At 40.4% G+C, this 13,136-nt stretch overlaps 1 protein-coding gene across 1 annotated transcript; it reads right to left on the bottom strand.

The window, feature by feature from the left end:
- Nucleotides 1–758: 758 nt before the first annotated feature.
- On the bottom strand, nucleotides 759–12,453 carry C4H3orf49 (chromosome 4 C3orf49 homolog). Its single transcript, XM_034657244.1, has 5 exons — nucleotides 12,329–12,453; nucleotides 8,568–8,890; nucleotides 5,223–5,347; nucleotides 1,629–1,742; nucleotides 759–1,176 (listed from the first exon to the last, which is right to left on the bottom strand). The coding sequence occupies exons 1-5, from the start codon at nucleotides 12,451–12,453 to the stop codon at nucleotides 979–981; spliced, it is 885 nt and encodes a 294-aa protein (XP_034513135.1). The 3' UTR covers nucleotides 759–978.
- Nucleotides 12,454–13,136: the final 683 nt, after the last annotated feature.

The raw sequence follows: 13,136 nt of genomic DNA, 5'->3' as shown, positions 1-13,136 counted from the left end.
AAGATACAAAGTGAGTCAACATGCATTGCCTTCTAGACCTCTCTCTGTAATGCGTAAGCAATGTGGTTGTTAAACATTTTGTTGATATGTTTTCTTCTACCGTTTCATTATTTAGGAGTTATTTTCAGTAGAAAAAAACATTGACAAAGAAAAAGTTGTCTCAGAAAAATACTCTGTTAATATGACTGGTCTTGGGGCGCCTGGGTGGCTCAGTCATTAAGCGTCTGCCTTCGGCTCAGGGCGTGATCCCGGCGTTCTGGGATCGAGCCCCACATCAGGCTCCTCCGCTATGAGCCTGCTTCTTCCTCTCCCACTCCCCCTGCTTTTGTTCCCTCTGTCGCTGGCTGTCTGTCTCTGTCAAATAAATAAATAAATAATCTTTAAAAAAAAAAAAAAAAGATAGCTGGTCTTGCAAAAAGGGATTTCATGATCTTAAAAATTAAGCTAAGGCTGAATCACTTGTAATATTTGTAAGTAGTGAATTTAATGTTCAATACTTGTTAGGTTCCATCCTTATCCATTTATTTTAAATGTTCAGAAACATGACACTTGGCATGAATCATACCTTAAACAATGTTTCGTTTTTGTAATTTTAATAAGAATTCTTATCTTTAAATATGAAAGTTTAAATTTAACTCAGTAGTAGTCATATTAAAAGTGTCATAATACCTTTAAATGCTTCCTCTAATTTCATCTGGCAAATCCTGGGAGAAATTTCTTTGCAGAATTGCTATGCCTTGGTAAATGTTTCTGTTTTCTGATGTTAGTAAGAATTATGAAGCAAAAATTTTGCTAACATTGACTCAGAATTAAAAATCAATTTTTCAAAAAAGATTTTTTTTAAGGAGTGTTGGGCAGAATATTCTAAGAAATGTCCATCTCCCCAACTGATTAATTCACTAGAGAGATTTATTCAGGATTGTGTACCAAAAGATCAGAATTCCTACAGAAATAACTTTTATGCAGTCGGGAACAAAATCAGAAGCAGCAGCAGGTACATGGGAAGCATACATTTTTCAATTTATACTTCCTCATGGTTCTCTTGGATATCCTCTGGAACTGCTTTGAAGACTGAAGAATTTCGTCTCCTAGAAATTCACACTGTTGAAGCTCAGCATGCCTTTGGGCCAGTAACTTCATGGATTTATCTGTCACTGTTTCTATGAGGTCATCCACCTATGGCAGACAGATGCAAAGAAACATAGCCATATGTTGGAAAGCCTTGTCAAAACCAAAGGGATAGTGGTTTTTCCTGAGACAATTTCAGGAATTGGTGGACGTTTTGCAAATCCCCAAGTATTATTCTAATTCAAGTCATAGCAAACAGAGCTTGAAAACATGCATTTACCACCCAGTGGTAAAGACGATCTCATTTCTTCTCAAAAGAAGCTTTTGTGCATGCCTTCGTTTTAATTGAATTCACTTAATATTTATTAGGCACACAGCATCATCCTACGTGCCCTTAGCAATCCTTAAGCCACTCTCAGGATGCCCCCTACTAACATTATTTCTTCGTGCTAATCATTAATTTCATCCCACAACCATGCTGTCTAGCAGGGCTGTGTATTCAGTTAACTCGGCCCTCCGTGATGCTTCTGAAACACAAAGTAAAAGCCTTTGTCCACTACCTGCATTTGAAGTTTTCCTACTGTCAAATCTGATTTTCGGAGGATGTTTTCCATGCTATGTTTCTTTTTTTTAAGTGCTGGGAAGTGTGATCTCTTTTTTGATGAATACGGAACCTATCATAAAAATGCAAAAACACACCAGATTAAGAAGTACCAACATTATTTCTATGACCGTGCTTAAATNACACACCAGATTAAGAAGTACCAACATTATTTCTATGACAGTGCTTAAATATGAATTCTCACCCTTGGGACTTTCTCTTATAAACTGAACATTTGCCACATAACAACGTTGGGTGGAGAGCATATTCATATTATTCCCCACGCCCCATGTATCTCCTTTGTGCCCAGAGCTCTCTTTGAAGAGATCTATAGGGTGCAGAGAAATGAGATTGTCTGGTTCTGAAAGAATATACAGTGTCAGGAAAAAAGCAGGTCACTCACAAGGGGAAAAAGAAGAAATTGCTTCAGCAGCCGCTGAGCACAGTGAGAGTGTGGGGTTGCTGAGGACCAGTGCCCCAGAAAGCTCATTATCACTGGATCTAGTTGTTAATTTGGTCTCTTTGCTGTGGTTTCCTTATTTTCATGGCAGACATGTCTCCAAACATAAAAAGAAGGGTTTGGGTTCTTCTCACCCCATGCCTGATACTTTTCCTATTGTCCCTGGCTTGCTGCTTCTAAGTACCTGTCTTAATAGTGTTGCTATTGGAAATCATTCCTAGGTCATGGCTTCTGGCTAATAGGCCCTTTTTAGTCTTACTGGGTTCACTCTTCCTTCCCCTTGTGCTTAGTAACTCTCATTGAGACTATTGTGAAACCAACACAAAGTGGGATGTGGGACCACATCTGGGACCTAACCAGTGTCTGAGTTTACAAACGAGTCTGCTGACCCCACCGCTCCGCTCTGCCAACTTGCCCAGGCTCACCTGTCACTTGCAGGACCCTCCCCAATCCACCTATGTATATATAGTTGGACTCCTCTTTTTTCTTTCCCATAAAACCCAGTACTTTTTCCTACCGAACACTTACCACATGTGGTTATTACTAAGTTATTTCTGTGTTTGTTGAATACCACTATTCTAGAGTCAAATGCCTGGACGGTCCAGGAAGGTTGTGTAAAACAGGACCAGTTGTGGCTGGTGGTAAACTGGAGAGAATGTGCCTCCTGCCAAGGGGCCAGCCTCTGCGCGTCTCCTGCTGTTATCATGAGGAATTGTGGGCCTAGTGTTTCCAAATCCTATTTTTCAAAAGAAGGCTTAAAGTCCAGATTTTTAAAAAATATTCTCATTTTTAAATGTGACCAATTAATGCAAATATGTTGAGATCATTCCCAGAGCTAAACAAAACCCTTCGAAGCCAGTTGACAACCTTTAAAGTCTTTTGCTGAACAGCAATCCTACTATAACCAGATGTATCCGTTTTTTTCTTTTATGGCCAGTGATATTTGTATCCTAAAAAGAATTTCTCTATACTGAAATCATCTCTATCATTCTCCACAAGTTTTAAGGCTTTACCTTTTCCACACAGATCTATAACCGAATAGGAATTAATTTTTGCATATGGTGTGAGATAGGGATCAAATTTCTTTTTTCCCCGTATGAACACCTACTTGTCCCAGTGCCATTTATTCAAAAGGTTATCCTTACCTCAATGCTCTGCAGAGCTGTGGTTTAATATCTATCCCTCTTACTAGATCATAAATTTCACACAACAGGACTATGTCTATTGGATTACCTTTAGAGCCCCCAAACCTAGAAATTACCCAGTACATAATAGGAACACAGTAATTGTGAACCTGGCACACAAAAGGCAAAATTCAAAACTAATATCGGTGCCTTCCAACAATGATACTCTCGAGCAGCTCTGTTCAATAGCACTTTCTGCAAAAATGGAAATTTTCCTTATTTGCTTATACGACAGCCACAAGCCACATGTCATTATCGAGCAAACTGAAATGTAGTTAGTGCAACTGAGGAAGTGAACTTTTATTTAATTTTAATTAAAAAGTCACATATGCCTAGTGGCTACCATTTTGGACAGTATAATTAGTATTTAGTTTAGTAATTAAAAACAAGGATTCTCGAGCTAGATCTTCCTGGGTTTGAAACCCATCTCTGCCATTTATCTAAGCAAATTAACCTCTCAGTACCACCCCTAAAATAAGGATAGTATTGCTACCTACCTTTTTTTTTCTTTTNAGAGGGTACACAAGCAGGGGGAGTGGGAGAGGAAGAAGCAGGCTCATAGCAGAGGAGCCTGATGTGGGGCTCGATCCCATAACGCCGGGATCACGCCCTGAGCCGAAGGCAGACGCCCAACCGCTGTGCCACCCAGGTGCCCCTCTTTTTTTCTTTTTTTAAGATTTTTATTTTTTAAATAATCTCTACCCCCAACTTGGGGCTCAAATTCATAAACCTGAGATCAGGAGTCCCAAGCTCTTCCAACTGAGCCAGCCAGGTGCCCCTATTGCTACCTACCTTATAGGACCATTGTAATTATTATCTGAGTTGATATTTTCAAAGCACTTAAAATTGGAACAAAGTCAGCTCTAAGTAAACGTTTGTTGTATTTAAAAATAATAATNTAATCTCTACCCCCAACTTGGGGCTCAAATTCATAAACCTGAGATCAGGAGTCCCAAGCTCTTCCAACTGAGCCAGCCAGGTGCCCCTATTGCTACCTACCTTATAGGACCATTGTAATTATTATCTGAGTTGATATTTCCAAAGCACTTAAAATTGGAACAAAGTCAGCTCTAAGTAAATGTTTGTTGTATTTAAAAATAATAATAGTTTAGGCAATTTAAAAAAATAGTCTGGGCAATTTAGGCTGAAGTTTACATATGCACAGATCAGGACAGATTTTGGCTTGGATGCTTTTGGATTGTCCACTGCCACACTGTCTTTACATGTGACTATCTTTTAATTTCAATCACAATGAAATAATATTAAAAATTCAGCTTTTTAACTGCACTGGCCACATTTCAGGTTCAAAAGTCACATGTTGGGGTGCCTGGGTGCTGCAGACAGTTAAGCATCTGACTCTTGATTTTGGCTCAGATCATGATCTCAGGGTCATGAGGTCGAGTCCTGCATGGGACTTTGTACACAGCACAGAGTCTGCTGGAGAGCTTCTCTCCCTCTCCCTCTGCCCCTCCCACTCATGGTCTCTCTCTCCCAAATAAATAAATCTTTAAAAAAAAAAGTCTCATGTGGTTAATGGCTACATATTGGATGCTGTACACTTGCCTCCTCACACAACGTTCTACTGGGAAGTGCTGGCCTAGTGAATTTCTCTCCATGCAGCACCTGTGACTGACCTGATGCTAATATAATAAGTCGATAGCCGAATAGTTGAAAAGTCAGCATAAAGCAGAACTCCAGTGCTGCCCCGATGACAGTAGAAGCTGAACCACTTGCACTCAGATGTGGAAGAATCAGACCTGGAAAGCCTGCTTGCTGTGTCCTCAGTTCTTAGATAGGAGGATGCAAGCAGCAGATAGAGGGTTTTATTATGAGAACTTGGCCTTTACCATTCCCCTAAACATCAACTCGTCTGCAAGCCTTTCCAGGCGCATTTGCTTTAGCGTTGTACCTTTTGCAGTCCAGATGGAAGGGACGTCACAGATAACCGCCTGGTGGTCCTCCTGGCCCGGAGCAGCGTGTTTCCTCGGGTTATCTCCTCTGTCTCTGCTTCTACAACATCAAGTCGCATAGTCGCTTAGAGAGAAGCGGGGGGAAGAACCTGTAAGGATCTCAATGATAAACTTTTTCTTTTTTCTTGTTTTGTAAAGATTTTATTTATTTATTTGAGGGAAATTAAGAGAGCGCACGGGGGTGGGGAGAGGGACAAAGGAAGAGGGAGAGGCAGGCTCCCCGCTGAGCAGGGAGCACAACTCAGGGCTGGATCCCAGGACTCTGGGATCATGACCTGAGCCAAAGGCAGATGCTTAATGGATTGAGCCACCCAGGCGCCCCCACAATGATAAACTTTCTTATTAGACAGTATTCAGAAAAGACCAATTCCATGCTGCCTCAGTAGCCTTTTTCCTTGGGGTTAAAGATAAAACATGGGTTTGCTTTTTCTCATCTTATACTTTTTCCTGCACACATTTGCCTTTTCTTGTGGTCATGACATCAGTGGTCACCAACCCTTTTGGCAAGGTGATGACGTCTCTTTGAGGTTTCAGTTTTGCCCTTTGTTACTTTTTCCTTCAACTATTGTGGAATTAGAAAAAGTAACCGTCTCTTGTGTAAGATGATCCCTTGAGTACTTGTTATCAATTGAAGGAATGTTTAAAGTGACTCACTGTCCAGCGATGTGGCTCAAGGCTCTGCCATACCTTACCATATTCATTGTTTTTCTCATTTTCCAGGAGCCATGTGAAGCCCGGCCTCCTTAATATTTTTCTTTATAGCAATTCAATTCTTAACACAATAAATGCTTTTATAAAGGCAACTTTAAGACACTAGCATAAATCAAAAACCAGTGTCATAATAGGCATTCCAGTTAATATGGTAAAAACAAAACCATGTTATTGCCTGCAGAAGGCACTAAATTTGAGGTTATTCTTTTCTTTTTTTAATGAAAAAGGATTGACAGGAGCATTGGGGAAAAGGCGTTTGCTATTCACTCTGTGTTTCAGTGCCTTCCCGCTGTGCTCACACCTACAACCATCTTGTCTTGCTTGGGGTCCATTGATAAGGACTTTGCCAGAAGTGGTGGCTCCTAATGAGTGAGCAGGGCTCTGCTCTCAGAGCATGTGCTCAGCCCAGGACGCTTCCCTCTCCCTGCCCTCTACTATCCAGCTCTTCCCCAAATCTTACAACACCCACCTATGAATGCTTCTGCCTTCACCTCCCTGTCCCCAGTGCTGCAACTAAGCTACTATCCTTCCTCCCCTGAATCAACGTAGGAGGTTTTTATTGTCCTGCCTGCATCAGCTATGGCCCTCCTCCCATCCAGTCTCTGCTCTGCAGCCTCAGCTATCTTTCAAAAATGCAAATCAGATTCTATAAATCCCCAGCTTGAAAGTATTTGATGTTTTCTTATCAAAACATTAAAAATTCTTAGGAGAAAGTTAAACATTGTTAATGTGACTTATACCATCCTGACCACCTTATTCACCAGCTTTTCCCTGGCTGAATTCCTTTCATGTCCTCATGATACCCTATGTTCTCTTTATATTGGGATGTGAATATGCTTTCTCTTCCTCCTGGAAAACTCTTCCTACTCTTTCCTTGTCTGACTCTAGTTGTCCTTCAAATCTCAACTGAGTTGTCCCTTCCTTGGGGAGGCCTCTCTGGAGCCCCCTCCCCTAAAGTTAGAGCACCCATGATGAGTTTCCGTAGTGCCCTGTGCTGCTATTTTGTGTCAGATGTAATTATCTGTCTAATGTTGGAATGTCCCTCTATGCTAGGACTTTATGAGGGCAGGCACCCACCATGTCTGCTCTATCTGCTACTCTATCCCTAATAGCATGGCAAATACATAATAAGTATTCAGCAAATATCTGTTAAAAATGTTACAAGGGTCAAGGGGGGAAAGCCACTATCTTTGGGCCACAGGTGAAAGTGTCACAATGTGAGAGCTGTGTCCTGAAAGACAGATTTTCTGAAGAATTCTTGGTATAGAGATTGGTTATTCCAACTAAGATGAAAATAAGCCAATGCACACAGATGAGGAGGAATTAATCCTCTGTTTCCTGCTAGACTCTTCAACTCCAGGCCCAGCAGTAGAGAAACACGCCATCTTTGTTATTTTCAACAAAAATGGACAGGTGACTCTATGCCAGGTAATTGCTAGATGCTTGGATGCTAGCATTAGTGACTGCTTTTTCTGGAAGAGAGACAGAGAGATCAAAAGGGCCACCAGTCAGCTGGAAGACGTCAGTTTTGGGGGGTTTGTTTGTTTTCTGGAAAAAGTACTCACCAGGTATGCAGCCTTATCACTGTGTGAAATGTGGGGTCGTGTGTGGATTCCCTACACATACTGGAAGGGCCATATAGGTTTCCTGATGCTCTTCTGTAAAGGACATTAAGAAGCTACACAGGATATTTAGGGCAGTGAAGTTGTCCTGTACGACATTGCAATGGTGGATACATGACAGAACATGATGGGTTTGTCCTATTAAGGCAAGATGTTAACAGTGGGGGTGGGTGGGGTGGGGAGAGAGGGTATATGGGAAGTTAATCTCTTTAACCTTCCATTCAATTTTTCTAGTAAACCTAAAACTGCTCTAAAAAATCAAGTCTATGAACTTAGGAAAGCTACAGAGAAGAATGTGAATATTAGTAGTATTGTTAGTCATAACTCATAGGACCCCTCCCCCCCCGCCCCGCAACAACATTACTACAATGCAAGAAAAACAACTTCAAGTTAACAGTTCAAATGCTTTTTCTTCCACAAGGTATGTAGGAAGTAGATACAATAAAATAAAATGTCTGTTATGACTTACCAATCATAAATTTTATTCGTAGAATTCTCCCCACACCCTCCGGTGTTGGAAGTAGCTAAAAGGCTGTATAACTACTTTATTCCAAAAACAAAATAAAAGAAAAATCCCACTTTCGTTCAATTTGTTAATGTATATGCATATATCCATATATGCATATATCCATATATGTGTATATATGCCTGTGTATGCATGTTTAAATAAAAAGTGGCTTTAGGACAGTTAGACCACCAATTGCACTGGGAGGGACCTCAAAGACAAGATACTTGAGAACTTTTAAAAATGTATGTACAGGCAAGTCACTTGGGGCTTTTTCTATAATGCAGACTCGAACTCAGTAGACCCAGGCGGGGCCTGAGATTCTGCATTTCAGACAAGCTCCCAGGAGATGCTACACTTTGGGGTAGCAAGGAAAGCCATCCTAACTTCACTATTCCACTTGGCCTTGACACTTAACCACTTAACCGTAAGTTGCCTTTGATTACCATTCTGTGACAGCTTTCGCATTCTTGGTTTGGTAAATAACCTGGGGGCTGGAAGCTCTTTGACAATTCTAGGAAGAAGGCTCTGTGTGTTGGAAAGGAAGGTGTCCTTATGGTTAGTGGAGGCCCCTTGGCTGACACTTGCCGACTTGCTTCTCCATTTGTAGGACAGCATCCTTCCCAAAACAGTCTTCACTTTCTTCATCAAATGGTTCTTTTGATTTTGCTGTCTTTCATGAAATTCCATGTCGCTATCAGCGGATGATTCCTCTTTGGGGACTAATACGTTTTGTTTTACTAAGTTGGTGGACACGGCTCTATGCCACCTAAACAAAATAGAAAAGAATTTGTGTTAAGGAAATTGAAAAGTCCAAAACAAACAATTAAAATTGTCAAAATCCAAACTTGAATTGCAAACAAACGATCCAATTCCAAAAAATAAAACTGAACACCAAGAACCAAATCACAGAAAAACAAAGCCACAGTAACGCCTCCGTGTTTTGTCCTCCAACTGTAGTTACGTGCATTCCCACCACTACCTCAGTTTATCCTCATAGCTCCGTAAGAGGTCAGTTACATTATTATCTTCATTTCACTAATGACTACACTGAAACATAGAGAGGTTCAATTAATTGCCCAAGCATAGAATGCAGATTTTAATCCAGGTGTCTGACTGTTAGAACACCTTGGCAAATTGGTAATCTCCTTTCAATGATGGCTGGATATAGATTTTGCTGGATTTGGTGGTTCCCAGTCTACAGTGATGGAAGAGGAGCAATGGTTAGGGTAGTTAATAAGGTCTTTTAGTCTCCGAGACCCCATAAATGATGCACATATGTAAAATACTCATTTAGATAGAATAACTCTTAACTCTTATTTCTAAGATTCTAGATAGTCATACACTCTCTTCATCATTTTGGCCTGTTTTAGTAATTCAAACAGATAATGGTGGGATCTGGGTGGCTCAGTCGGTTGAGCGTCGGACTCTGGAGTTCGGCTCAGGTCATGATCTCAGGGTGGTGGGAGCCCAGTGTTGGGCTCTGTGCTCAGCAGGGAGTCTGCTTGAGATTCTCTCTCTCCCTCTCTTTCTGCCCCTCCCCCCATTCACACTCTCCAAACAACAACAACAAAATACAGATTATGTTTTTTAATAGCGTTCTATGCACTAAACACTATTCTAAGTTATTTCATGTGTTTTATGTAATTTACCCTCATCCTGTCATCTCTGTTTTACAAATGAAGAGATTAAAGCTTCAAAAGATTAAATAACAGTGCAGGTGATCTGATCCCAATGTCTGTATTATTCACTGTTCTAGAATAAACACCATCTATACCATGATACCATTATTTAGCTAATATTCTTCCTCAATTAGCTATTGTTTTTAGTATCATCCAAAGCAATAATATCCAAAAAATCCCAGAGATTTAAAAAAGTTAAACCTTTATTTTGAGGTAATTGTAGTTTCACAGGCAGTTGTGAGAAATAATATGGGGAGATTCGCCCAGTTCCCTCTGATGGTAACCTCTTGCAAAAGCGTCATCATCACAACATTGATATTTTCACGATACAGAACATTTCCATCACCACCAGGCTCCTTCATGTGTTATGGCTACACCCACTCACCCCCACCACCTCCTTACATTGTCCGCCATTTGTATAATTTTGTCCTTTCCAAAATGTTATATAAATGGAATCAGATGGTATATAACTTTTAGGATTTTACTTTGTTCCTCACTCGGCATGAATCTCTGGAAATTTATCCAGATTGTTGTATGTATCAATTGTTCCTTTTTGTTGCTGAATAATAATCCATGATATGGATTACCACACTGTCTCATCATTCACTCCCTGAAAGACATTTGGATTGTTTCCAGTTTGGGGCTGATATGAATACAGGCATTGATACTCTTGTATGGGTTTTTGTAGGAACATAGATCTTCATTTCTCTGCATGAAATCCTGGGTTTTATATTATGTTGTGTTATGTTCGCAATAAGCGTAACATATTTCTAATATGGATTAAAATAAGTTCATAACTATTAAAAATATTCTTCATATACTACCTAAAATATCTCAAGTACTACCAGTAGCACATAGACCATCCTCGAAGAAAATACGGTTCTGAACTGGAGCTAAATCATTCAGCTTCTCTGTAATTATACACGGCAAGTAGTTCAGAAGAGCCCAGGCGCTGGAACTAAATGGTCTTGTTCAACCCAACACCACACTTCCTAGCTGGGTGATCTTAGCTTGTTATCTAACCTCTATCAGCTTAGATTTTCTCGTTTGAAAAGGGGTATACTATTTTCAGAAATGTGAGCATAAAAAGAAATAATTCATGTGCTTGGAACCTAATAAATAACAGCTTTTATTAATATGTGGATCAGGTGAGTGAAGGAAAAAAGTAAAAAGCAAGGAGAGGGCTCAAGCAGGAGGTCAAAAGAAGGCAGGAGAGAATGTTGGCTAGGCAGCGCTCCCTTTTGGGACTGGGCATAGGCTGTCTGCCTGTTACACACAGATACACAAACACTGGGGGTGCTATTCTCTTTTAGTCATCGTAGTTCTAAGTTAACTAGAACTCTCTAGCAGGTGGCAGTAAAGTGTCTCGAGGATGGAGTGCCGTTTTCTAATGTGCCCAAAGACCATTTATGCACGAGGATTAATCTTCCCTAGAGCCCTGTGAGAATCATTTAATAAAGCCACCAATTTCTACTACCATAAACACACACACACACACACCCCTAAAACAATGAAGATAGAACTTCAGGAGACTCAAGAAAGCCAAGGCCATGCACCTAATCCCTCAGGTTAAAAGTCCAGCTCTAAGTAGTCTGAATTTCTAGAATGTATCTCCCACTGCATCCCTTCCACCCTCATTCCCGACCTATTTACAATGTAACTAACAAAGGTGATTTTGCTCCAGGGCCTTGGAATAGAACCGTTACAATTTCTGTTTTGAAAAGAACACTTCCCTTCTTAAGTTTTCAAATATCTTGATTGGTAATGAATGTATTTTGTAGGATTGCTTCCCCCTTTAAACTCTTTTTCTTACTGAAAGTGGAAATCTCTGCAATATTTCATTTTGTCCATGGAAGTTCAAAAGTTTGGTGTCGGAGGATTCAGTCTCATCAAAACACCTCATTTCTACATGTGTGAGCTATTGCTCATGAACCTGGTAAGAAAGAAGCCAAAGGAAATTGGAAAATAAATCATCTCGTTGATTTTCCAAATTAAAATGTATTATGTTTGGAGTATTTCATTGCCTGTCTTTACGGTTTTTCCATTGACAGGAAATACCAGGTATAAGACAGTTTTAACATAATATTAAAGAATGTGCAGAGCGTGAAATACAATTATTGCTGGGCAAGCGAACAGAAAGCACTGATCATGGACTCATCTCGAAGAATATACTATTGAATTTTCAAAATCGCAGTACTTGCATTGGACATGTGATGTCTAAAATTTCGAGGCTGTCCTTATTTTCTCATCATATGCCACATTAAAATCCAAATTTAGATAGAAAGGAGAGGTTTCCCCCATTATGATTACACTCATAAAATGAGGCTTCCATGGTGGCACTAGGCTTCCTGACCAATGTAGAAACGCGGTGCCTCCCCCACCACCCGATCCATTCAGAGTGCTCATTTCTAAAGGCAATGCTGAAAAAGAGATGCCACCTTTTCTAATCATCACAATGAATATGTTTAATGCAAAATCCAAAGAATCTTACTCAACAGAAAAGAAAATCACTCCCATTGGCCTACCTTTCAATCCCTTTCCTTTTGAATGGGCCAGTTTTCTTTCTGGGTTGCTGGAGTCTTCGGTACTGGCCAGCTCTTCCACAGGCACCCTTAAAGGACTCTGGAAGATACAGCTGAGGGTGCTCCATTGCTGTTAGGTCCACCTGTAGTAGCTGTTTTGGATTCTTCAGTTCTTGAGCTCCCAAACTACAAAACAAAATCATCAGGAGCCAGAGGCACTTTTAACTTCTGGGCTCTTTGGGGGAAAGTATGTAGGAAATTTTTGGAATCGCTTTCTTATTCTCTTCTAGGTGTGAGAGACATCATTTGTGGGACTCTGTTTACCAACTTCCCAGAGGCTGGGAATGATGCATTTGACAGAGTGGTGGGAAATTCCAGTTCACTTTGTGGAACACATGTTCTAGATTCCTGGGCAAGGCAGAGGCAGAAAAGGTGACCTGATTTTCTAACCACTGTTATTTGAGTTGGTAATAAAATCATCACACACCAATTGATTATGACATTCAGATGTGCGTGTTTGAATCCCAAAGTGGAAAAATTGGGTAGGAATGCCAATGATCCCAGCTTTTGTTAGATCTCTCAACTAAAGCTGATGAATATTCTCTCAGCCTGGGGGGGAGGGACACACATGAAAAAAGCCAGTTCTTATTTGGTTATCTCATAGTCCACACCAAGCCTATTTATTATATCACATAATTTTATAGTGGTCTCTCACCGCTGAAAAGTTGAGTGCCTGGTCCATCCTTCCCTTCAAACACTTCCCCATTTCCTGAACAGCAAATTCGGCCTGCAAATTCTTCTCACCACAAGG

Source organism: Ailuropoda melanoleuca, chromosome 4 (assembly GCF_002007445.2).
Source record: "Ailuropoda melanoleuca isolate Jingjing chromosome 4, ASM200744v2, whole genome shotgun sequence".
Lineage (NCBI taxonomy): Eukaryota > Metazoa > Chordata > Mammalia > Carnivora > Ursidae > Ailuropoda > Ailuropoda melanoleuca.
This window is presented reverse-complemented; position numbering and strand designations above follow the sequence as displayed.

Bases quoted from the DNA above. Each gene is read 5' to 3' on its own strand.
- C4H3orf49 (XM_034657244.1), bottom strand. From the start codon at position 12,453: ATGGAGCACCCTCAGCTGTATCTTCCAGAGTCCTTTAAGGGTGCCTGT. The intron at 8,891-12,328 runs GTAGGCCAATGG...TATTTTGTTTAG, and splicing joins AAAAGGAAAGGGATTGAAAG to GTGGCATAGAGCCGTGTCCA. The intron at 1,177-1,628 runs GTAGTGGACAAA...TGTCTGCCATAG, and splicing joins TAGGAAAACTTCAAATGCAG to GTGGATGACCTCATAGAAAC.